The sequence below is a fragment of the Nylanderia fulva genome, unplaced genomic scaffold, assembly GCF_048542155.1.
Source record: "Nylanderia fulva isolate GAGA-0341 unplaced genomic scaffold, ASM4854215v1 Scaffold5, whole genome shotgun sequence".
NCBI classification, from domain to species: Eukaryota; Metazoa; Arthropoda; class Insecta; order Hymenoptera; family Formicidae; genus Nylanderia; species Nylanderia fulva.
The window spans coordinates 1,228,379-1,253,563 of record NW_028190587.1 but is presented as its reverse complement, the minus strand read 5'-3'; the positions used below and the strand labels follow the sequence as shown (position 1 = coordinate 1,253,563).

At 40.4% G+C, this 25,185-nt stretch overlaps 2 protein-coding genes across 9 annotated transcripts in view; one reads left to right on the top strand and one right to left on the bottom strand.

Annotated features, from left to right (window-relative positions):
* LOC114941998 (uncharacterized) overlaps positions 1 to 25,185 on the top strand; it is a 190,324-nt gene that overhangs the window by 98,097 nt on the left and 67,042 nt on the right. The window lies entirely within an intron of this gene.
* Positions 1 to 25,185, bottom strand: part of Sp1 (transcription factor Sp8) — an 85,078-nt gene that overhangs the window by 31,038 nt on the left and 28,855 nt on the right. Inside the window, exon 3 of the mRNA XM_085487083.1 lies at positions 23,977 to 24,075. Coding sequence (XP_085343209.1) covers positions 23,977 to 24,075 — 99 coding nt within the window. The remainder of the gene's footprint in view (positions 1 to 23,976; positions 24,076 to 25,185) is intronic.

Sequence of the window (25,185 nt, the reverse complement as noted above, 5' to 3'; positions counted from 1 at the left end):
CCTTACAAAGTTGCAGCCGAATCTTGTCTACTATCTGCTAAAACGTGCGTTAAGCCTTTGCCGAAATTGCGCCGAAGGACGCGAGAGACGATTTATTTTATGCGCCGACGTGTTGCATCGGCATCTCGTCACAATTTTACAAATCGGATATAAATAATGCTCTCATCGTTAAACATTAAAATTATTTTTTGGCGCTCCTATAAATGTCTCTGTCACAAATGACTCGTCGTATACTTTTAGCCGTCGCGATTCGCAATAGCGAACATGTTTCCCGTAGAAGATGCTGCTAGAGAGGCTTTTAAGGCCGCGTAGCGTGTTTCGCCGCGAAACAACAAGACACGGAGAAACTCGTCCGCGGACTGATTTACGGACTCGCTGCCGCGGTCGATGCCAGGGCGTAAGTCGAGATTCTGTCTACATCGTGCTTCGGGATAGGAGAGACGCCAGTCAGCCCGCTCGGATTTATGGGGTGTTCCATGGGGAGGAGAGAAAACGACGACTCGCGCCTTCTCCGTAATTCACGCGTCGATCTTTTCCGCCGATCGCGACCTCGGATGGAGCGACGCAAATAAGGCGCACCCTCTATTTCGGAAGGGAGAGACCGATCGAAATAAATATCTTCCCTCGATTTATCCCACTGCCCTCGATGCTATTGCCTTCTTCTATTCTATTCGTAGCGCATTCCGAGTACATTAGATAAGACAGAAGAGTGGGGAAGGATAATAGTGTTGAACGAGTTACCGGATGCTGCGGCGTGTATTGATCTGTGTTTTAGTTGGCACATATGAGCCAAATAAGACGAAACATATATGCTGCTTGTCTAACCCGAGTTAATTTTTGACGAATTAATTATTCCTTTTTTTTTTTTTTTAATAATATAGCAACTATAATGTGTTTATATGATGAGAAAATATGTAGAAGAATACCCTATGATTAAATTATTATTATTAATATGATATAAATTATTATTAGTATAATATTATTAATATTACTATAATTATTATTAATTAACATAATTTTTCAACTTAAGAACGCATATATAATGCCAGACTTTTTATTCTTTGCATAAAAAATGAGGTGAGCACTCTTGCCTGCATAATTGAAGCAAATTAGGTGTGACATTTAAGCACGAGTAATTCACTGGGAGAGTGTATATCGCGAAGGAAACCATGATTCTTTAATAGCTCGCAGACAGGGAAGCAATAATGCAGATAAGTTATCGTCAAAAGAAATTCCATAAAAGAATTACTGCGTTATGCGCGATATAATATAGACGTAGAACGGCAGCCGACGGCAAGAAGTTGATCATACACCGCTATAATTACCGATAATAGTGATAACGATCGATTATAAGGAAAGAACAAGAGATCTGTAATGACGATTAACTATATCTCGCAAAGCAATAACGTTGTCGATGCAACGCTTTGAAAACACTTTTCCGATTGACTCGAATAACAGATTTGATGTGAATTGCAGATTTAACTAATTATTAATAGTGCATAAATAGCGATTCGTTTAGAAAAAAATATTTTGATACCACGAAAATATTCTGCGGTTAACAATTTAGCATATAATCGATCGATTAATTAAATATTCACGTTTTTGACATGTATAAGCAATGTTTGCTCCGACTTTCCACGATCGACACGTTTCATCGGACGATGTGTTGTCAGAAAACGATCATGTCAGATAGCGATTCGGTAGAAAAAAAAAAATTTCGATAATGCGAAAATAATCTTTGGTTACACTTTTATAGCATACAATCGATCGATTAATTAAATATTCACGTTTTTGACATGTATAAGCAATGTTTGCTCCGACTTTCCACGATCGACACGTTTCGTCGGACGATGTGTTGTCAGAAAACGATCATGTCAGATAGCGATTCGGTAGAAAAAAAAAAATTTCGATAATGCGAAAATAATCTTTGGTTACACTTTTATAACATACAATCGATCGATTAATTAAATATTCACGTTTTTGACATGTGTAAGCAATGTTTGCTCCGACTTTCCACGATCGACACGTTTCGTCGGATGCTGCGTTGTCAGAAAACGATCACGATGAGAAGCAGGATGATCGCCGCGAGCAAAATGTCGCGGTTTAATACACGTCACGCGGGACGTTCAATATATATCCGATACCTTTTCTCTGAAAAAAACGCACGTGTCGGGAATACACGAGGAAAGTATTTTGAAAGGGGGAGAGGTGGCGGCGGTGCGCGAAAGTTTGGCGTTGCTAAAGGGGGAAACAATTAACCTGGCCAAAGGACCTGTGCCAACAAATTCGCGCGCATGTTCGGCTTGTGGAAGTTGAGATCGCGAAATGACGTGCAAACTGAGGGACGCCCTCGTCCGCCCCCCGGCAATACGGTAATCACTATAATTACGTATCGAGCCCTTATATTAATATCCCCCAGCTACGTCTCTCTTTCCATCTTCTTCGGTCTTCCTCCTCGATTCCTCGTTCGTCGCCTTAACCGCGTGAAAGCGGAACTTTTTTTCGCGCGAGTCGATCGCTCGCGATTTATTATTGGCACGCTGCGCGTTTCCTCGTTAACGAGCGGCTTAAGTAAACTCATGAATCCCGCTTGTCTTTTTCTCTCTCACGCGGATCGACTTGTAATTTAATATTTATTTTTTATTTTCGAAGAATTTGTCGATTAGTATGACAATTATCGTGATTTTAAGACAAATTACCGAAGGACTGACATTTTTGACAGAGGGATATTGGTAGTCATATACTTCCATCTCCAATAAATTTAATCGAGCGATTCGATTGGCAATCGTGCGAATTGAATTTTCCGCGAGTCCCAACAAATTGATCGAAAATGGCTGGTTGTGACGTTAGTTTCCCCTCTGTCCTCCCCCGTATTAGACATCGGGAGATGAACAATTAACGAAGGGACGTTTCGGGACCGCCCAGGATCGTCGCGGAAGAAAACTTGCGGAGGGTGTTAGAAATTCGGGTGAAAACTCGCAGAGAGAGAGAGAGAGAGAGCGAGTTTCAAGTTGTCAAAATTACTCATATTTGTCATTTTTTGTTTCCGGTCAAATTGTAGCTCTTGAATGCATACATCTTAAAATATATCTCGACGGGTCTTACCTCGAGATACTCCGTTTCCTGTATGGGATGCAGAGCCTGTTGCGGTGCCGTCGGCGTGATCGTCATCATGTTCTGCGGATGACCATTATGCGAGTACTGATACGCGCAATTCATCTCCGATATTTTTGTGTATTATTCGGACAAACACACGTGTCTTGAAAATTCACCTCGATCCCGAAGAGATTATCCTCGGTTCGATTCTACGGTTGTTCGCGAATTCGATTATAGGTCCTCGTCCAGATTTGCCACGTTCGAAAGTGCATCGGCCGCGACACCGTAGAATCCTCCGCGGAGTTAGTATTCCTTCGGAGGTCCTCGTATATCCCGGGGGTAATCACACAGTAATTTCTGCGGCTCTCTCCGGAAGAGGTCAGTCGATAACGAGGTCGGTCGAGGACGTCGATCGACGCGCGGAATTTCTCTTCCTTCGCGAATTCCGGCGCAGCCACGCGGAAGGAGGCTAACAATTATCTCGGAGGGAACCGAGATGCACCTCGCGGCGTGCAACAATTATAACTGAGCTTTTTCGTCCCCCACACATAAGAGAGGAGCGGCCGCGGAGGCCGAGCCGAGCTGGATCAAACGTTCCCTTTCTCTCTTCTTCCTTCCCGGGTTCTCCTTGTTTTCTTTCTCCTCCCGTCGTTTCCCTCTCTGTGCCGACGACGTCGCGTTTGTATGCGTGGGTCGTGTGCGTGAGTGCGTGCGTGAGTGCGTGCGTGCGCGTGCCCCAAGGAGAGTGCGTCGAGTGGCCGTTCCTAAGGAGAGAGTCCCGCGAGTACGTTTCCATCCTGAAAGGTGTTGCTGGTGGGGCAGAAACAGCGCCCGCCCTCGCAACGATCCTTTACGGTACGACCTCGCGATCGTCTAATCCACATTGCAACCCTAACGAATGCCGCTCGCCCCTTCCCTCCCATCTCAGCGCGGATCGCGCTTTCGACCAATTAAAACGCTCTACGATCACGTGGTTCAGCGCAGCGTCCGCCGCTTCTTCCTCTTCTTCGGCTTCTTCTCTTCGGGTTCTCTTCGCGTTCTCTTCCTCTTGCTCCCTCTATCCGTTGTCTCTTCCACCTGCGTCTCCTCTTTCTTTGCACGATTTCATTGTTCGTTCCTTCTTTCTCTCTTTCTCTTCATCTTTGTTCTTCTTCTCTTCTTGTTACTCTTCCGTTTGGATATCGAGAGATGCTCGCGAACGACATCACGCGAGAGACTTATTTCGGGACATTTCGTGCCTGGGCGGTCGAAGGATGGGGAAGTCAATTACAATGACTAGGTTCGAGATATTGGTGTGTCGTTACGGTGAAGAACAGGTTTCTCGAGTCTACATTAGTTAATAGCAATCCTCCGCTATGGGAAATGATACCGTGTCCAGCGCAGTCTTTGACACGTCAAATTCTTTTCACAGCTGTCCATTGATATTGATTTACGCTGAGTTAAGGTAATATACTCTAAACGGATATTGACAGTTTCTTCCTGTTATTATTTCGGTCGTCTTATTATTTCAATTGTTTATTATTTTAGGATTGTAGTTGTTGAGTTTATGTTAAATTTTTAGTTTTTATTTGCTGCGAAAATTATACACGGAGACAATTTTCTCTTAGAATTTTTACCCTGAAAATCATGGTAATCGTGAGACAATACGGTATTGGAAAAAATTTACAAGAGTATCTCTAATTAATTACAATAAAAATATTATCTATATCATAAGATATAGGTAAAATATGCTCGATTAATTTTACTATGTACATATTAATATTTTTTTGTGGTAAATATTAATCACACACACACAGAAAAAGTTTTCTAAAATTTTTCCAATTTTATACTATTGTCCTACAATTTCCATGATTTTCAGGGTAAATTCTAAGAGAAAATTTTGTTAGTGTAACAATTTTATTTAAGGTCGCTTGTATAATATTAAATCGCGATAATATGATGGATACAATATTATACAATGAACAGCAGATCCTCTTGCTCTAAAAGTCTATAACACTATTTCTTCAGATAATTTAGTATATTTATAATGGACAGGTAAATAAATATATATACTGCAAAAATATTGAAAAGGAAAAGATCGGCTGTAAAATATCATCGGCATAATAACTTAAGACATTCGCACATACAGTGATTACTGTACGCGAATGTTCAAACGTTAAATTGATATCATAAATAACAGGATAATGTATCATATAAATTTGAACGATATAATTATCGTTAATCGAAATTACAGTCGCGGATTGTATGTACCAATAATAACGGTCGCTCACGTAAACGTATATTACTTTGAATAAGAGGGCACAGTTGTTTCTTATCTCTAGCAATTTTGTTACCCGAGATAAATTGAAATCATTCATGACGTTTATCATTGAAAATACTAATGAGGTTTTCGAAAGATTTCACAGAAATAAGATATAAATGAGTTATCGACGTTTCACTACATCCTTGCGAAAAAAAGCAGATATTAATACTATACGTATGCACGTAAAATAAGTAATCGATCACTATCGCATGTAATTTCTGAATAAATTTCATAAATTTTTTCTTTGCGTAATTTCTGCTGACTGCATCGATACAACTACGCTGCAAAATATTTCATACGAATGATTTAACTGCGCCGTATAATCAAATTATGTTTCTCATGATAAATTCATATTGTTCGTCGGATATTATCGAGTAAAAAATTATGAGAAAATTATTTGGGATCATATACATATCTATAATATATGCATACAATGCGGAGCAAATATTGACAAAAAATTCGTTTGCATTGTTATACGCAATTGTTTCTTGGAAATGTACGTGCGATTGTATTTCTATCTCAATCAATTTTGTATAAATTATTGGTTCACTCACATATACATATACATATGTAATGAATGATATCATCATGGCTATTTTTTAAAATTACGAATTACACATACGTACGATTTCCTTGTTACCGTTTTAAATATCAATTGTAATGCGAAAAGAGGCCGCCTCTTTCGCAGAAGATGAGAAAACATGGGAGGAGGAGGAACCAGTTTCGATTAAGAAGCGAAAGAGAAGGGATGAAAAACACGGGAGAGAAAAATTTCATCGAATTGTTATCGAGCCATTCCGGGTTGGCCGCGAACATTTACCGGACGGAGGATGGATAATCGCGCGCAATTTCTCGCCTCTTTGCTTTGGAGCGGTTTCACACCTTCGTCGTCCGGTCTTCCCTGGACCATTCCGCTGTCCCGCAGTCCGTCGGCCGCAAACCTCGTCGAGCCGCGGCTCCGAGGTAAAAGGTTAACTTGATAACCACGCGGTAACCGCGGCCTAACCGCTGGCGAATTTCTTCCCCGGCGAATATCCCGTGGAATCCCGCGTGTTGTATGCATCCGGCCGCAACGCGCGCCGACACGTACCGCCAACTACCGTAAGAACCCCTTCGTATAAAGCCGCGGCCGTTTCGTTCTTCTCTCCTTACGCTACTTAGAGAAGACGCGGTGATTGCGGTCGGGTGTGTACGCCCTCTCTCCCCTCTTTAAGATTTCCACCCCGCAAATTTGTAGGTAATTCCGGGTCACGCTCGTCGCGTTCGATCTGATATGTACCGGCGTTTACGCGCCCGACTGCGAAACTGTAAATTGTTGCGTAACGAACCGAGCTCGAGGTATATAATATCGATTATCGGCGCTGTCACCTGATATCTTAATTTCGATACTTTCGTTACGAATGCAGTTTCTTTTACCTTCTATATGTAAGTTTTGAATTTTCCATTTCGTAGAGGGTGTGAAAAAAAATAGAAAGAGAAGGGTTCGAATAATTAAGCGCAACTTAAAAAAAAATTAAAGAAAAAAATATTTATGTAAAATTACATGATTAAGCTAGGTTTTTTTCCGACTTAGCATAATCATGCAATATTGATACTTACATGGAAGATTACAGATTGTATGTAATTTTATATGAAATATATTCTTAAATATTTTCAAGATTAAAAATATTTCACTGAACATGTGATTACATGTAATGAAATAGATATAAATACTTATAAAATAAAATTTCAATAAAGTAAAAATGGTAAATTTAAAATTACATATGATTTTTGCATAAAAATAGTAATTTTACCTATATTTTTACATTAATATGTATTTTCATTTTAAAACAAATGGAAAAAAAAAATTACAATGATAAGCAAGACAACTTTTCCAGTTCTGAGCTAGTAATTTCCATGTAAAAGTACATGGATTTTTTTCGGTGCGTCTTCTTCGCCGCAAGAACGATTGTACGTGGGTACGCGCACACGGTAATCAATTAATTCACCGCACTGCAGTACGCGAACATCTCACCCTCGTCCTCCTTCGATCTTATCCCTCTCGTTCTCCTCCATCGTCCGCTTCATCATTCGCGATCCGCGTTTACCTCGTGGGCGTACTCTCTCTCTCTCTCTCTCCATTCTCTGTTATTCTCGCATGTACGAGAATATTAGTTGAGATTGAGTTCAGAGAGAAGCGAACCTCGCGTGGAGATCCATTAGCTTTTATATGCGCATAGAGTACCCCGGCTATATACGCAGATGCCACGAAGAGATAACGGCGGCATACCTTATCCTGTTTCTCCCTCTCTCTCTCTCTCTTTCGATCGAGGCGGCGTTGCGATAATTAGAAAATTAAATTGTCCGCCGATACAGAGAGAGAGAGAGAGAACTCGCGCGCGCAATCGACGTCTCTCTCGCTTTTAAGTGCTCTAAGGCTCATTCAGCTCTTCGACACGTTTTCTTACACGTTTCATGAATAATAATTACTAATATTTTTTTCTACGCGATATAAAATAACGTTGATATCTCTCTATTCTTTTAAGTCACCAAACGAGAGGAGCTGTTTCGGTTTAAAAAAATATTTACAAACGCGCAGTTTGCCTGAATTATGAGAAAGACTATACACGGAGAGAATTTTCTTTTAGAATTTATCCTGAAAATCATGGAAATCGTAGGATAATAGCTATAATATTTGAAAAATATTAGGAAACTTTCCCTGATTAATTTTACCACAGTAAAAAATATGAATATGTACATAGTAAAATGAATCAAACATTTTATATCTTGTTGTGGTAGATATTAAAATATTTTTTATTGTGGTAAATATTAATTAGAGAAACTCTTGTAAAATTCTTCCAATACCATATATTGTCCCACGATTACCATGATTCTCTCGCAGTGTACAAATCTCTCTGGAATCTTGAGAAAAATTGGAGAAAAACATCGGTCGTGACTAATACTCGGGAATAGCCGGATCTCTTTCTCCCGGCCGTGCATATTTCTCTCTGAATTTTTCTCCCTCTTTTCTCGGAGCTGCTCCAAGGTATGTACTCCGACGACGAGAGCGAAGGATCGTGTAGGCGCGCAACAAACGCAACGAGTTCTCGCACAAAGCAGCGACGATATCTTAGCCGGTCCACAGATAGGCTCTTTAGATAACCCGAGGGCTGGTGGGTGGCTGACTGATTTAATGCCAACGCGGCCGAGGGACGACGAGCGAGAGGGATGAGAGAGGGCAGAACCGGCGCGGCGGAGGGTTAGCCGGGGGTGGCTCTGATATTTTAATACGAGACGGGAAAGATAGAGAGAGAGAGAGGAAAAGAGAAAGAGCGTGATGCTCGGTCATCCATCTAGAGCTGCTCCCGCAACTCGAGAGGTGCGTGCGCATACGCGATTTTGCATACGCGGATATCGCGATGCAAGTATATATATATACGCGTGCAAGTGGTGCCTTAGCTCGTGCTAGGCGGGACGACGAGAAGCGGCGAAAGCGGCACTGACGTTCTGTAACAGGAAGGAAGACTGTTTGTTACCATTATCTTCCTTTCTGCCCTTCGCGCCCCTCTTGGGATGCACGGAAAGTGCATCGGCGCGATGGCGAACACATTTCGTGCGGCCGGCACGAGCGCGAAAACGTCGAGATTTAACACGTGATCTTTGCGCCGTCACGGAAAATGAAGTGCAACGTTACATGTAATATATATATATATATATGTATATTTGTTTTTTTAAAATAGTTATAACGTTATATAGAATTGATTGGAACGCTGAGTTTGATTACTTTGCCGATGCAAATTGCTATTGCACATTTATGCAACTTTACCTTCTATAAGCAAAAGGAGTTATAGATGCACATACATATAGCTATATATATATATATATATAATAGCTTTTTTCTTATACCTTGCAAAAACATCTTAAATTATGCAAATAATTTTATAATCGTATACCATTGATTGCTGTATAATTGACACACATGATTGCGCGTGGAGTGCGTACATAAAAAATAAAATATATTATTATTCTATCGTTCTCGAATGGAAACCGCAGAAACCAGAACTGTTTATTGTAAATTGCATAAGTAGAGAAATTCATAAAAAAGCTAATCACGCATAACTATCTCCCGGGAGACGCCAACTCACTGTATCTGCTCTCTCGCGAATGATATAATTCAACTACTCATTCATTCTACTCTCGAACGTATACGATAAGATCATCAAACTCGTTCCGCCGATTAAAAGTACGTCGCCCGACGTGACGGCACAGGCAAGATAATTAATTTTGCGATAGGCAATTTGCACACTTGTACTTGGCACGACTGTCGTAGATTACATACTGATTTTTTCGATATGAACATTTCTTAATATCAAGATAATTTTTAAAATCTCTATAAATTGATCGTTGAATATCTTTTCAATTGTGGCATATGTTTTCTTAATTGCGCGTAACGTTATAATTTCGATATCTCTTTATGTCATTATAATTCAATAATTGATATAATTATTTAGATTTATATATCTCTCTGACGATATTGAAACGGCAAACGTGTTATCTGCTTTATAATTTTTTAAATTATTATAAATAATTTACAGATAATTTTATATTTTGTAATTTTATATTATAGACAACATAAATAATTTTTAAAATCTTTACGGTTTTTTTAATTGCACAAAGGTTTTTTATAAATTCGATATCTTCATCTTTATATCATTATAATTCAACAATCGATACAAGTGTTGTCTGCTTTATACTTTTCAAAATTATTATAAATAATTTACAGATTATTCTATTATGGACAATATATTTTCAATTGTCGCACATACTTGTGTGCTTTTTTTTAATTGCACGCGAAACGTTATAATTTCGATATCTCTTCATCTTTATATCATTATAATTCAACAATCGATACAAGTGTTGTCTGCTTTATAATTTTCAAAATTATTATAAATAATTTACAGATTATTCTATTATAGACAATATATTTTCAATTGTCGCATACTTGTGTGTTTTTTTTTAATTGCACGCGAAACGTTATAATTTCGATATCTCTTCATCTTTATATCATTATAATTCAACAATCGATACAAGTGTTGTTTGCTTTATACTTTTCAAAATCATTATAAATCATTATAAATAATTTACAGATTATTCTATTATGGACAATATATTTTCAATTGTCGCATACTTGTGTGTTTTTTTTAATTACACGCGAAACGTTATAATTTCGATATCTCTTCATCTTTATATCATTATAATTGAACGATCGATATGATTATACAGACTTCTCTCTGACGATATCGAAACGGCGTTGTCTGCTTTATAATACGAGCGGATTACGAGAGGCATCGAAACGACAGTCGAGCGTGTTTTCGGTCCAGGAGAGGGCAACCTCGCTGTTTCCTTCCACCCGATTAGGTTCCCACATGCTACGAGAGAGAAACCACCCCCGCGACACGCACACACCGAGGATCTCGCTCGCACGTACGGCGACGTATGTGTGCGCCTCTCGCTTGGCATATAAGCAACGTTGTTTCGACGTTGTTTTTTGTGTCTGGCGGGCCCTTCGCTGGCCCGGGCACCGCCACGATTTAGTGGCCCTAATTGCAGGGTACAGCTATTTAATTACCGGGTTCGTGGGCCCCGGCCGGGTCCCTTGCTTGCACGCCCGGGCCGAAATGCGAGTACATAACATTCGTACGGCCGCAACGGAACACGTTGATACGGGACGAGAGAGTCCGGCCGCAAAGTCCACCCACAAAGCATAGCGAGACGGTTCGTTCGCGACGCGAAGGATTTGCCGATAGGCGCCTCGCCTCGCGGGCCCGGTTCGCTCAATTTCGATCGGCATCGAGATTTCGATTCGAGATATCGAGACATGCGTATGCCTCCTCGCCCGGGAGAAAGTCAGCCGACTTTGGATCCTCCGACAACCCCGAAGCGCCTGGACTAGTTTGACGCGATCGGCTTTTAATTCCTCGACCCCTGGTGCAGGATAATTACGAACCAATTCCGTTTGTATCGAATCATCAGTTATTAAATTTCGAGTGGCAATGTTTCCGCCGTTCAATTCGCAGCTGCGACTATCGATCGTCTTAGCTGTAATCCTTCGAAGAAGAACAAATAAGAAATCAAAAGATGTAAAAATTTCTGAAGTCACCAGATGATAATTAAAAATGGTAGTAATTTAATCAACCAACTCTGGCTATTTAATAATCTTTATTTAATATTCACGACGTTTCGGCCATGGGTTTCGGCCCTTATCAAGTGCTAAAACACAACTTTCTATATAGAAACTTAATTCCTGATCTTAAAATGTGACATGATATAATGTGAAACAATTAACTATGAAAATATATATAAAAAAGAACTATAAATAAGAAATCGTTATCGCAGCGACAACGTATATGCCTACGTTCGACGACCTATATATACCCATCGGGCGAGGTGAAAACCATAAATCCCTGTCGATGAAAACGAATCGAGGAAACGGCACTCGATTCCGTTCTTCCTCGTGCGGAATCTTTTAATCGTCGCTAATAACAGGGTGCGCCGTTTCTGGTAAGAAAGACGCGATGCGCAGGCTATCAAGTGATTGATAAGTCCATAAAGTATCCTACTCTCGCTCCTCTCGCAAATCCACCTCTTTGTGGTGGTGGTGATGGTGGTGCTGTCGATCAAGCACCGCGCCGGTCTTGGTGGCGGTCGGGACGCGATTATTTTGCGAATACGTCGTCCCCTTCCCGGTGTTTTTTAGCCGCGGGTGACGCGGTGACGAGATGATGACCCACCCGAAGTCGGAATCATCATGATTACCCCGCCCGCGTAACTCGTAATACGGGTCGAACCTACCCGGGCAACTGCCACCGTTGCGCCCTCAGCAGTACCCTCTTATTCTTCCTCCTCTGCCTCTCTCTCTCGCCCCCGACATTATATACCGATGCTACCGACGTTCACGCAGATTTCTATTATTAGGCCGACAGGAACTAACTAACCATCTCCAGGTTTCGTTCCGATTCACGCGAGTACTTGAAGAGTCGATTAAAAGGGGACCCAGATAGCACCATGTCTAAAATACACGCATAAGTCATCATTAAGAAATCTTTAAGACATCTTTAAGAAATCTTATGATATGATATCCCAAAGACATCTTGAAAACATCTTCAAGATTTCTTATGGGTGCACTTTGGACATGGTGGTGCTATCTGGGGATATGACGTTTCCTGTTTCAGCTTCCGCACGTTTCGGGATGTCAACATTTAAAGATTATATATATATATATATACACTATTTTTGCGAATCGAACTTGTATTGTTTTCATCAGACAGAGGCGCCGAGTATCGGATGGGGATGGGGATGTGTCTGCCGCGCGAACCCTTTCGTCTCGTCGTTTCTGCGAAATGTCTTGCGAGCGCGCGAGTCGATTAGTCGGTACAGCGACGAGAGAACTCTTCCCGCCCTTGGGAATACGCGCGAGAGAGTTTTAATTGTAGACCACGGATACGGGGTGGAGAGGGAGGAGGCTATTATTCTTTCTCTCGTCGGTAACAGCGGCGCGCGATCCGCTCTTCTCTCCTAAGACACGGAGAGAACAGGGACGAGAGAGAGAGAGAGAGAGACGTAATAACAGACCGTCGGGCCCGAAGAAACGGCCATTCGTTCTTTTCGTCCGTCTGTCCGTCCATCCGTCTGGCAGTTTCATATCCAGGAGAACGCACAAGTCTTGGCCGACATAATTTTTCATCGTTCATCCCCTCGCATCCTCCCCGGCTGCATCGATCTTCCCTTTTTCCATTCTCTTTCATCCAGCTCCTTTGCAACGTCTACTCGCCCGCTTTCCTTTCCCGCTCGCTTGTTTTATCCGCAGTCCATCCTCTTCGGCGTCGTTTATCATCCCTTAACGCGATCGACATTTATTCTCTTTTCGGGAAACCTCGTTGGCGCCACCTGGCCCCGTGCCACGTGTATATCGATCAACCCTAACACACTTTCCGCTTTCTTTCTTCCCGTCCAACTGTCGCTGTCGTTGATCGATATGATATTTTAGATGCGGCGCGGCGATTAGTTTATTCTCGATTCGAGAATTTATTAATTACAGAGTTTTACAAAAAAAAATGCAAGAAAAAAAGACTTGTTTCTTACGTTTGACACATATGATGATAAATACTTGGAAAAAGTTGTATCAAAATTTTGAGGAAATTGAATATAAAATTATCAACCCTAACACACTTTCCGCTTTTTTTCTTCCTGTCCAACTGTCGCTGTCGTTGATCGATATGATATTTTAGATGCGAATAGTTTATTCTCGATTCGAGAATTTATTAATTACAGAGTTTTACAAAAAAGAAATCTAAGAAAAAAAAGACTCGTTTCTTACGTTTGACACATATGATGATAAATACTTGGAAATAGTTGTATCAAAATTTTGAGGAAATTGAATATAAAATTATCAACCCTAACACACTTTCCGCTTTCTTTCTTCCCGTCCAACTGTCGCTGTCGTTGATCGATATGATATTTTAGATGCGGCGCGGCGATTAGTTTATTCTCTAGTTATCGATTCGAGAATTTATTAATTACAGAGTTTTACAAAAAAGAAATCCAAGAAAAAAAAGACTCGTTTCTTACGTTTGACACATATGATGATAAATACTTGGAAAAAGTTGTATCAAAATTTTGAGGAAATTGAATATAAAATTATCAACCCTAACACACTTTCCGCTTTCTTTCTTCCCGTCCAACTGTCGCTGTCCTTAATCGATATGATATTTTAGATGCGAATAGTTTATTCTCGATTCGAGAATTTATTAATTACAGAGTTTTACAAAAAAGAAATCCAAGAAAAAAAAGACTCGTTTCTTACGTTTGACAGATATGATGATAAATACTTGGAAATAGTTGTATCAAAATTTTGAGGAAATTGAAATTAAAATTGTAAGTTTATTTTTTAACCATAATATATCTATAGTTATGTGTGATATGCCAAAAAATTTTATTTTATGCGAAATTAAGTATATTAAGGTTTAAACTTAAAAAATCTCTACAAAAATTTCGTATAAAGGTTAAAGATAATAAAACATTTGCGATATGAAATGTTGAATCTGTTACATCGCAAGAAACTTGTAATTTTGAATTTGTTTTGACATGAAATATTGGGAAGAGCCATCGTGATTCTCAATGACTTAATTTTCCTGCAATCTATTATACGAATTTTATTACCTAATAGACTAATATTATCTAGTGACTAAATAGGTATTCAAAATTAATAAGATTTTATTAAAAGAACAAATTTCGTGACAAATTACATTTAATATATAAAAAACTACAGAGGAATGATTATCTTTCTTAGATTTGAAGAAAATATTTTGCAACTAATCGTTTTTCGTGACTGAACTATCTTTACTAATATTGTACGAAAAAAAAAAAAATATTAAATGTACAGCGCCGTACTTCTCTTTTCAAAAGAAATGATGGAAAACGCGTGCGAGGGTGGAAGGGTGCGCTTGTCCGCGGTGCACCCTCGGCGTTGCCGAAATAATCCTTTGGATCCTTTTTCGGCGTTCGAGCTATTCAATAGAGATTACACGCGGTTCCCACTGTATCGAATTACGAACACCAGATACAGACGAAAAAAAGGAACGAAGTACCTCGAGGTATTATGCGTCTCCGAAGGAGGGATCCATTGAAGCGACGATCACGGTTACTCCTTCCGAAGGGTTTTGCTCGTCAATCCTCTCGCGATCGCTTTTTTCGGACATCTTTCCAACTGTAACGCGTAATGAGTAGGACGAGAGCGCGATACGCGCGTGCGCACGTATATTTTATTCATTATCCGGCTTGTAATTCATAACGCACCATTAGTCGCATTATTATGGTATTTATTCGCGGCCCAATAGCGGGTGTCCGGGCGAAGCTCGTCATTATGTCGTAGCGCGCGCGAGCTCGCGGTAATTGCCGAGTTATATATGTGGAAAGGGCAATCTCGGAGCTATAATACGTGCGAATATGGATAAATATATTCAAAACTGCGCGAAGAAATTATTGCTCATGTTTCGTAATATTTGAACGAAATTATTCTGTACGAATTGATTTTTATAATTTTTTTTATTCGATTTGAATAAAGGACAATCCTTTTTTTATTAATTATTAAATTACAAAATTATAAATTAAATATAATATAATTAAATATTAAATAATTAAATTATAAAATTATTCAAGCGAAATAGCTGACGTGAACGTGGAAAAATAGCAGTTTTTTCTCGCAAGTCTATATCCTTGTAAATTTTCGAGGTTTTTTGACATTATTGTATCCTTCACCCCTCGACGGATTATTGTTTGCGTGAACGCGATCTTCGTGAAATCTCTCCTCGCTCGCGTGTTCGATTATTACGTAACGCGGATGACACAAGGCTCGGCGTAGGTATTTCACATAGTTTTCTGAGAAACTGCTACCTGGCGAAGATTGCCAACCGCAGGCGATCCATTCGCGATCATCCCGTCGTAAAAGTCAATCCTGTTTCAATCACAATCGGCGAGCGAATATATCGTCGGGCTCTCCTCGTCCCACGAGAGACGGCGAAAACGATAATGCCCGGATGAACCTCGATATCTCGGACTCCATAATCACGCTCGTTATACATGGCCCTCTTCTTCTCCGCTATATCCCCTTTTACCACGTGTGCGATCGATCGCCGATGAAGTATCGCGCGCCCTCGCGAGATCCTTTATTTGTCATCTCGATAATCGCGGCGAACTGTCTGCTAAACGTGTAAGGTGATCCAGGATCACGCTACACCTGCTGTCTCGATCGAACTCGGTGGGCGAGCTTTATAGCTTGTCTAGGTACGACGAGATTTTATATAAAATGAAAGTTATATCAATCATCGGCTACTAATAATGTCGAAGTAATAACAGCGTATGTTGTACGAGAGGTATATTATATAGAATTCTCGTAAACGTCCCGGCGGAAAAAAGGGATGTATCGATTATTCTCGATGTCGATTATTCACAGCGCCGGTTTATCGCGATGCGTGTACGCTACAGCGCTCCTGTAAGCGACAGTCGTACATATATATACATACATTTCCGAGAAGAGCAGAGTTTTCTCCTACGTTTCCCTCGTTTTTGCACGACGGATGATCCCTATACAGGGTGTATCTAAATAAGTGCGACAAATTTTAGGAGATGATTCTTTGTCGAAAATCAAAGGGGGTCTCTTATATATAAACATATACTCTTATATCCCTCCTTGAGGAATTAAAAAAAAATTAAGAAACATCCTTTTTATTAATGAAAAATATCCAGCAATTTTATTTTTAAATTTGTATGAAATTTGAAAAAAAAAAAAAAAAAAAAAATTTTTACCTCTTTAGAAAAGTGTATATAATTCCTCAGAAAGGGATATAAGAGTTTATATAAGAAACCCTCCTTAAATTTCGACAAAGAATCATCTAAAACTTTTCGCACTTATTTAGATACACCCAGTACACGGACGGGTGACGGAGCGCCGACTTCCTCGACTGCGATCCCATCGAAGTCCCATCCGAAACGGCCGTCTGTTAATCTTAATAACGCCGGGGCGCCCGGGCGGAAGCGCGGGCTCGTAAAACGCGGGCCGGTCGAACGCCGTCGGTTATTCCCTCGTCGTTTCGCCCTTTTTTTTTTTTTTTTATTCCTTTTTCGCCGGATCCCAGCCCTGTGTCGGGAACACGGCGCGGTCCACGCGCGCGCGACTTATATCGTCTCGGGACACGTCTGCGACGATCGTTATGCGGCGAAAAAGCAGACATCGACGAGCCAGACGCGATCCTCCCGGCGCGTGTTGGCGCAAAAGAGCCTCTCGAACACACCGCATACATAATTCATACAATTAGCGGGCGTGTCCGCTGGTTGGAGCTTACGTCGCGCTTTACACGCTCGACATCAGATTAGGAAGTGCTCTCCCAGCGGGATCCCGCGACGCCCGGGGATGCTGCGCTTCATTTCCGGTTGACTCTCGTGTCGTTTGCGAGGAAAAAGGGTAAATATGTCGAACTTTATAAGGTGCAACGCGCAAAGCGATCTTCTCGGAGTGATAGCGCATTTAATTACGGAAGTGAATAAATGCTGTCCTCGATTGAGAGAAAAACATGCACGTTGATAAAGTTATTCGTTTTGTTATACCTATGTTAATTAGAATTTTATTTTGAAATACTTGGCTGTAATTTTACGAATTCAAAGGAATATTTTAAGTTAAATATTTTAATATACATTATTCTTAGGTATAGAGATTTCAAATAATGAATTTGAATATTTTCTCGAAGTAAAATAAAAAAATGTGATCAATATGCAAGTTTCAAGACTTTAAATATTTGCTATATTTATTATTTATATATAAGAAACATACAATGTTCGAATAATATTTTATTTAAATGTGCAAAACACGCATGCACTATTTAAACGATTATTTTGAATAATTTGCATTTTATTACAATAATGTTTCTTGGCAAATGCAGAAAACAATTATCGTTATCATCATGAGATATACTCACGAGTTTAAATGAGATACTCTTCGTTTTTACGAGAATTCTAATAATTGTGTCGCGAAAATGCAGCACAAGGAAGAAAGAGAGCAAGAAATTAGACTGCGAGTATCAGCGTCGCGATCAAGTGGTCGGAATTTTATGCTCGGCGAGTTCTACCCTAATTATAATGCAATAAAGTAGACGCGCAGCTGTCGTTATCAGAACGCAGCATCTTACCGACGCTCATTATGAAGTTGTGGTAAATTGGCTGCCTCGCGCACATTGTAAATATTGATGCACAATATGCGTTATTATATATGTTTACAATACATTTGCGCGTCAATTGTTGATTCGAGTGTGCATACGATGCCCAACGTGAGCATCGATCCGAAACGTATATAATAGTATCGCTATCTCGCGATAAAGAAGATAAAACAATATCGATGTAATGAGATAATAATGATATCTATTAACCATTATCCGTAAGCGAATCATGTGTAATTATCTGCATAAACAATTTTTTTATTTTAGTTATATAATATTGAAACAGTTATTGTTATATTAATTTTTAATTGAATCGGAAAGAGACTCATATGCGCGACTTTAAACGACAGAATGTATTTAGAAATATACAGAATAGGGTTATATGTATAGAATATATTTTCTCACGCGTATATATAAAAGCGCGAAAATAATGAACGACTAAAAAAAGGGGGGATATCAAGTATCGAATAATATGAATTACAGAGCGATTGAGGTTGACATCATTGAACTTCATAAAATTGACATCTGTCATCTGCATTAACGCTGTTATACAAGGACACACGCGTTTTTTTTACCGAAAAATACATTAAATATTTTTGTTATAATTTCCCTCGCCTATAATCGCTCGTGTTCAAAAACAAAGTGGTACTTTTCTTCCTCGTATGTATGTAAGTGCATGCCGCATTCTGGTTGCATGCGTCGGATGCATCGGCGTTTCGCAGCGAGCGACGACTCCTCGTATACTCGCCAACCGGCGCCTGCTCTGTAATTGCGATTCGCGCACTGTAATAATTATTACCTTTGGCCTGTCATCAGCGCGGCGACGTCTACGCGCGAGTACGCTTGTCGTCATCGTCGTCGTCGTCTGTGTTGTCGAGCTTTCGAAAGAAGGCCGGCAAAAAATAACCCGCTTCGATTCGTTCGACGTTCGTCTTCTTCGGAGAGAAACTCGACGTACAACGTGAGAGACGAGGAGAGAAAACTCATCAGGGGTATATTGTATGTCGTGGTTTTATAATCTGGCTAAAGAGCGACGCCGAAGGGGAACTCCTGGATGTACCCGGATTATCATTAGCGATACAATCGCGACATCAAAGGAATCAAGGTTGGAATCGGAAGAAAATGTGTACAGAATTTCAACTAAAGTTTTTATTCATATTTCGTGAATATATGTCGTAACACGCGAGTGTATATCTTTTTTGTCGGATAGCTTGAAAAATAGTTTTCTCTATCTGTGTGTGTCGGAATATTGCGAAAAAAAGAGGAAAATATAGAGAGAAAAAGTGGATAAAAATGGTGTGGTCGGATCGACGACGTATCGGGATGTATCTAAAGGAGAATAGGAGAGAGAGTAGCGTGCTTTGAACGAAGAACAAAACGGGGAGAATGAATGGACTCGGTAACGTTATATGTGGCCCGGTAATTATGACTCCTCTAATCACCGACAATTACTGCAGTTACTAGGCTCGCGGCGTTATCTCGACCGGTCCATCTCGCGCAGCGAGAGTATAGTAGAAGAGGAAAGGCAAAACGCCAGAGAATTAACAGAAAGGGTGCGAGGAACGGATTGCGCGTCAGTCGATCGGAATCAATTACAAAGAGAAAATTTCGATGGATGGAATTATTTTAACGGACGCGCTTTTTTTCGCGGTTCGTACACTGGAAAAAAATTTGTGTCGCATTAACAAAAATTCAGTTCGAAAATGGATGAAACAGAATTATTGGTTGAATCGACCAGAACTCCTTTTAATGCAACAATATCTTGTGATTGATTTTCGAATAGAATTCTTCTGAATTTTTTTTTCAGCGTACCATAGTTTAAAGTCGCATACGAGTCTCTCCGATAAAAAATAAAAATAAAACTAATTCACGCAACATCACATCGCCCATAATCGAAATTCAGTTCGAAAATGGATGAAACAGAATTATTGGTTGAATCGACCAGAACTCCTTTTAATGCAACAAATCTCTTGTGATTGATTTTCGAATAGAATTCTTCTGAATTTTTTTTTCAGCGTACCATAGTTTAAAGTCGCATACGAGTCTCTCCGATAAAAAATAAAAATAAAACTAATTCACGTCGTCCATAATCGCGGTCGCGCGACAAGCGGAAGAGGGAGTCGATCGTTCGCGGGGGAAGATTCACCTTTGCGATAGATCTTAATACATTTTCGCCAGTCATCGCCTTCCTCGACCGCCTCCCCCGCGCATCATCGTCCCGTTACGTCGAGACGAGAGGTCGATATCAGATCGCCACGCTTCGACGTGTCGGCTATGTAATTCGCCGGAGCGAATACGCGGCCGTCCGCTTTCGAGCGAGAGAAACGTGCGGGTCGTCGCGCGGGGGTGAGCGCAGGGGGAATATTCAAATGGCCTCACTCTTGTATGGAAATGCGCGAGATGTAAAGATGACGGTGGGATACGAGAGAGAGAGAGAGAGAGACGGCGAGGAATATTACCAGTCGTTAGCGCGACAAGCCAGCCACGGCTTCTCTCTCGAGGCCGTCCTCCTTGAACTCTCGTGGCTTTTAAGGTTCACGCGAGCTAACGCGATGATTGATAATATATGGAGAGGGAACGATATATATGAGAAGTATCGGGTATTCAAATACAAGTACGGAGAGAGAGAGAAGAGAAGAGAAGAGAGAACTTTATACTATCCATTAATGTCATCTACGTTGATTTAGTTCCGACTCACATCGACAGTTACATGTATACGCGAGAGAGAGGAGATATTGAGGATTATATCGAGGATGAAATGTTGACTTTTAATGGACTATTTGGACGATACCGCGATTCTCTCTCTCTCTCTCTTTCTCTCTTCCTTTCTTCTCTGTGGAAGTTTCGCCGTCAAACTACACGCACGATCGGCAGAAGGAGAACGCAGATTCAGTAATGATGAAAAGCATCGCTGCACCCCGTGCTCTTCGTAACGTGTAATTTCGTGGGCCGTGCAAACGTCGAAACTTTCGCGGACCTATGAGGGAGATATATGACCGAGTACCCTCGTCACTTAAAAAATCGAGCGCTGTCCGAACGTTTCGAGTCGGTCCGAGAGAAAGAGAGAGAGAGAGAGAGACAGAGATTTGGCTCCTTCGGGCCAAAAACAAGGTAGTCTTGCACTCGTCGTAATAGGCAACCCGGACGCCAAGGTGTTATTAAACGCGCGGTAGAAAAGCCGCGCAACAATTAAAAAATTACTCTCGCGTTCTCTACACGTGGGAACACATGAATGAGCTTTCGGGATCTTTCGAGGTATTTACTCACTTTCTGATCTGTCGATATATTTTAATTTTATTCATTTTCCTTGAAATTAGAATATCAATCATCAATTAGATAAATAACGCTAATTTAACGTTTCGAAATTAATAATTAGTAATAAATTAGAGGGTCGCCAACGCCGACGATAGACTGAAGAAATAGAATTTTTAAATAAATAATTTTATTATACTGTCTAGTTCTATTTACTTGCAAATTTCATTTTATATACTGCTTTCATAAATAAATAAGAATAACTGCATTCTTGCTGCACTTAAAAGATCAGAAAGTGCGGGCAGTTTACCTTGTACGTAAAAAAATTGCACAACATACGTATATATCTAAGCATTTTGTTAGCGACTAATAGAGCGAACGCGCGAAGCAGCTTCTACAAAACCCTTTTTTCCCCGATCAGACAGCAGATCTTTGTACGTGTCAATAGCGCCGGTCAATTTCTGCGATAATTAGACGCGATACGCGAAAGTGCACGGCCGTCATATCCTCGCGAGGGTCGACCTAATTAGGTATCGATCCTTTAGATAGATATCCTCGACCATAAAGTAGCATGCCTTCTATAATTGTACAAGATATACCCCTTGGATAAAAGCCCGGTGTATGGTTGGAGAGTCGGTCTAGCGTCTCAATTATCGATCGCAGCGATACGTCTATCATCGACAACTCTGTGGTTTATTACAGATATCGTCCAACGAATCCATTCTTCATCGAAACGAATTTTCGTAATCGCGTTACTGTCGATGAGCCGATCCCATTGTTATCGCAGCCGAAGGTAAATGTTGTTACGGACCTATACGTATACGTGTGTGTGCGCAGATGCATTTACTAATACAAGTTCCGGTCGATGTATCATCAAGATTGCCGGGAATTATAATACCTGTTGAAAGTTCTCTCCGCTAAAGTTCAAAAAAAAAAAAAAGATGAAAGTGTGAAAAAAATGAAATGAAAAAGAAAAAAAAAAAGAAAATTATCCTCCCACGCGAGATAAATGTTGGGGAACCACAAAATTTCCGAGATAAAATCGCTTTCGCGCCCAAGCAGAACCGCCCAACAATCTAAGCCTGTTTAGAGGTGATGCGATTTTTTTTTCATATCTCATCTCCGCGCGCTATTCTTCAGTCAGATACACGAGATTTATCGCGCGATCCGAGAGCGATTCTGGCGAGAACTAGAATTGATGCAAAGCCAAACATGATCCACGGCACATTGTACGGTAAGAGGCTTAATAAGTGGCGGATCAGACGATAATCGGAGATTCACACGCAGAGTTTCCGCATCGGCGCCGCCGCCGCCGCGATGCAACCGCGCGCGGATGCCTTTCGCGGCCGAAAGGAAAATGGCAGATCAGATAGGCCCGCAGCCGTTTAGCATGCAACGATGCATTCATATCGATCGACGGCATGCATATGCAACACCTCGCCTCGCCGCGCGTTACCGGTATATGCATTTCTCGCGCGCGTGCAACGAGGAAGGAGAGTGGATGAGAGACGCATATATTTTGCTCGTGTAGGCATGCGTTACGAAGCAACCCGTTAATTACCGTCACCCGCTTACCAAAAATTAAGGAACTGCGATAGCGTCGCTCGTATCCCGAGAGGGCTTTCGTAAAGCCGGGCCGCGAAAAACAGAATCTGAGAATGGAATTTACTTATTTCGCCTCTTGCCGAAAATTTACATTCAGTTATATGAGAAATGTAGATTCGGCAAAAATGGAATGTTATCGTGCAAAACGGAATAAAATCTTTCTAATAAAAAAATGTAAATCTCTCTCTCTTCGCGCGCCCGGAACAAAATGGTGATTGAAAAGTGTCCTTTCAGCGCCAAAGTCTCGATCGCGAAATATTGATATTAATATTAATGATGTAAATAGTGTAGCGTTGCTCTCTGAATAAAAATCTAAATATATTGAGTAGAAGTTTCGGTAGAACAAAATATTTCATCAAAGGTTTTTTTTATTCTTTGTTAAATATATCGAAATATTAAATATATCGAAATTATATTTTTTCAATTTTGCAACTGAATCGGAATTGAATAAAAAATGATCTTACTTCGAAACTCTGACGGAAACTGGTCTGGTAAATCTTTTTCATTTTTACATTCACATACATTTTTTTAATTGATTAATAAATATATTGTTTGTGAAAAATTGGAATTAAATATTAAAATGTAAGAATATCAGGAATTATCGGCGCTTTCGTAGAATTTCTTTAAAATAACAATATTATTCGCTATGAAACTGAAACGAAAACGTGACATCGCGGCAAAGATTCTGCAAATTTTCACGTGAATATTTATAGCTTTGATATGTCTTTATGCACTCACTCAATGTTTACGTTTCGCGAAAAATTGAAAAATGCAATTTTATGATTTTTATAAGGTAAAGAAAATGACAAGATTAATATTATTTTTTTAAAAGATAGGAAATTATGGATATAACACCTGTGAGAAATGAAAGATTTCCACGCAACCCGCGAATTAGCAATCTCAGCAAATCCCGCCTGTTTCTCTAGAATTTTTTTACGGTGCAACATTTACATATAGCAGTAGACGTAATCTTACTTGGAAGTTGCCATGCGCGTAACCAGATAGCCATCCTGCGATCAACGCTCCACGATCCACGTTTGCCTCGGCAAAGGATGCATCGTGTACACTTACCGGCTGCAACAGAATAACAAAAGGACAAGCTTCGAGCAATCGGTTGTGAAAGACAATCAACTTATTACACGCTAACGATTTCAAATCGCGATAATCCGATAATCTCAACAGTGAAACATTGTAAGAACAATATGAAATACTTAGGCTCAATAAATGTCTTTAAAAAGAAATTGCTTTATAGAATGACGTTGCACAATATAAGAGACATAATTTGAGCGACTACATAGATTTGAAGGAAAATGCGTTAATTGCTTCGCACATTCATATACTTATCATTATATCGCCCCATTATAAGAATTCTATATTTTTCGTGAAAGTTTGCGTTCCTCTTATAAATCGTAGCACAGTAAGAAAAAAAAAGATCGTTTAACAGCTCGTCGTTCCGATCGATCGAGAATCTCGCAGTCGTGATCGACCGGAACGGCGCGTCATTAAATTTTTTAATCACATTGTATAAACCCCATAACTTTCTATACGTCTTCGCCAAGAGATGTGGCGCGTGTATTATTATCGCGATAACTTTATTACGTCTTAGGAAACCGGATTTTTGTAAAAGAGAGGAACTTTAGAGAGGAAAGTGGGGAAAAAGTTCGAGCGTAGTCAGCCACGAGTAGAACAAAGCAACGTTGAGCGGTCAGTGAATCTGACATAACGATACATCTCCAACGTCTACACACACACACACATATATATGTATATATAGAATATCGGTATTATCTGCATTAATATTATTGCGAGTTTCAAACTTTTTTTTGGCGTACTATACCCGGTCTAATGCAGCCCCTGAAATATTATATAATCTTGTTCCTGCGTTGTGCTCCGAAATTTTATTTTGAAAAGTTGGCGACGCCGTTGCCATCGCACGGAGGGGTTGCTCGCGCACGTTGTCGTGCAAGGGTGGTATATGTGTAGGCGAGCATGTACGGGTAAAATGTACATAGAGGGAGAGAGAGAGAGATGCGGCGCGATGCGATGCGCCCGGTAAGAGGAAGACGTGATCGATGCCCGTGGGATGCAAGGGCGTTCCTGGTGCGGGAGGCGCCCGAGACAAATGGACGTCGCGCGTCTACCAACCACGCCTTCCCACGGGAGAAGAAACTCCGTTTTGCGTGT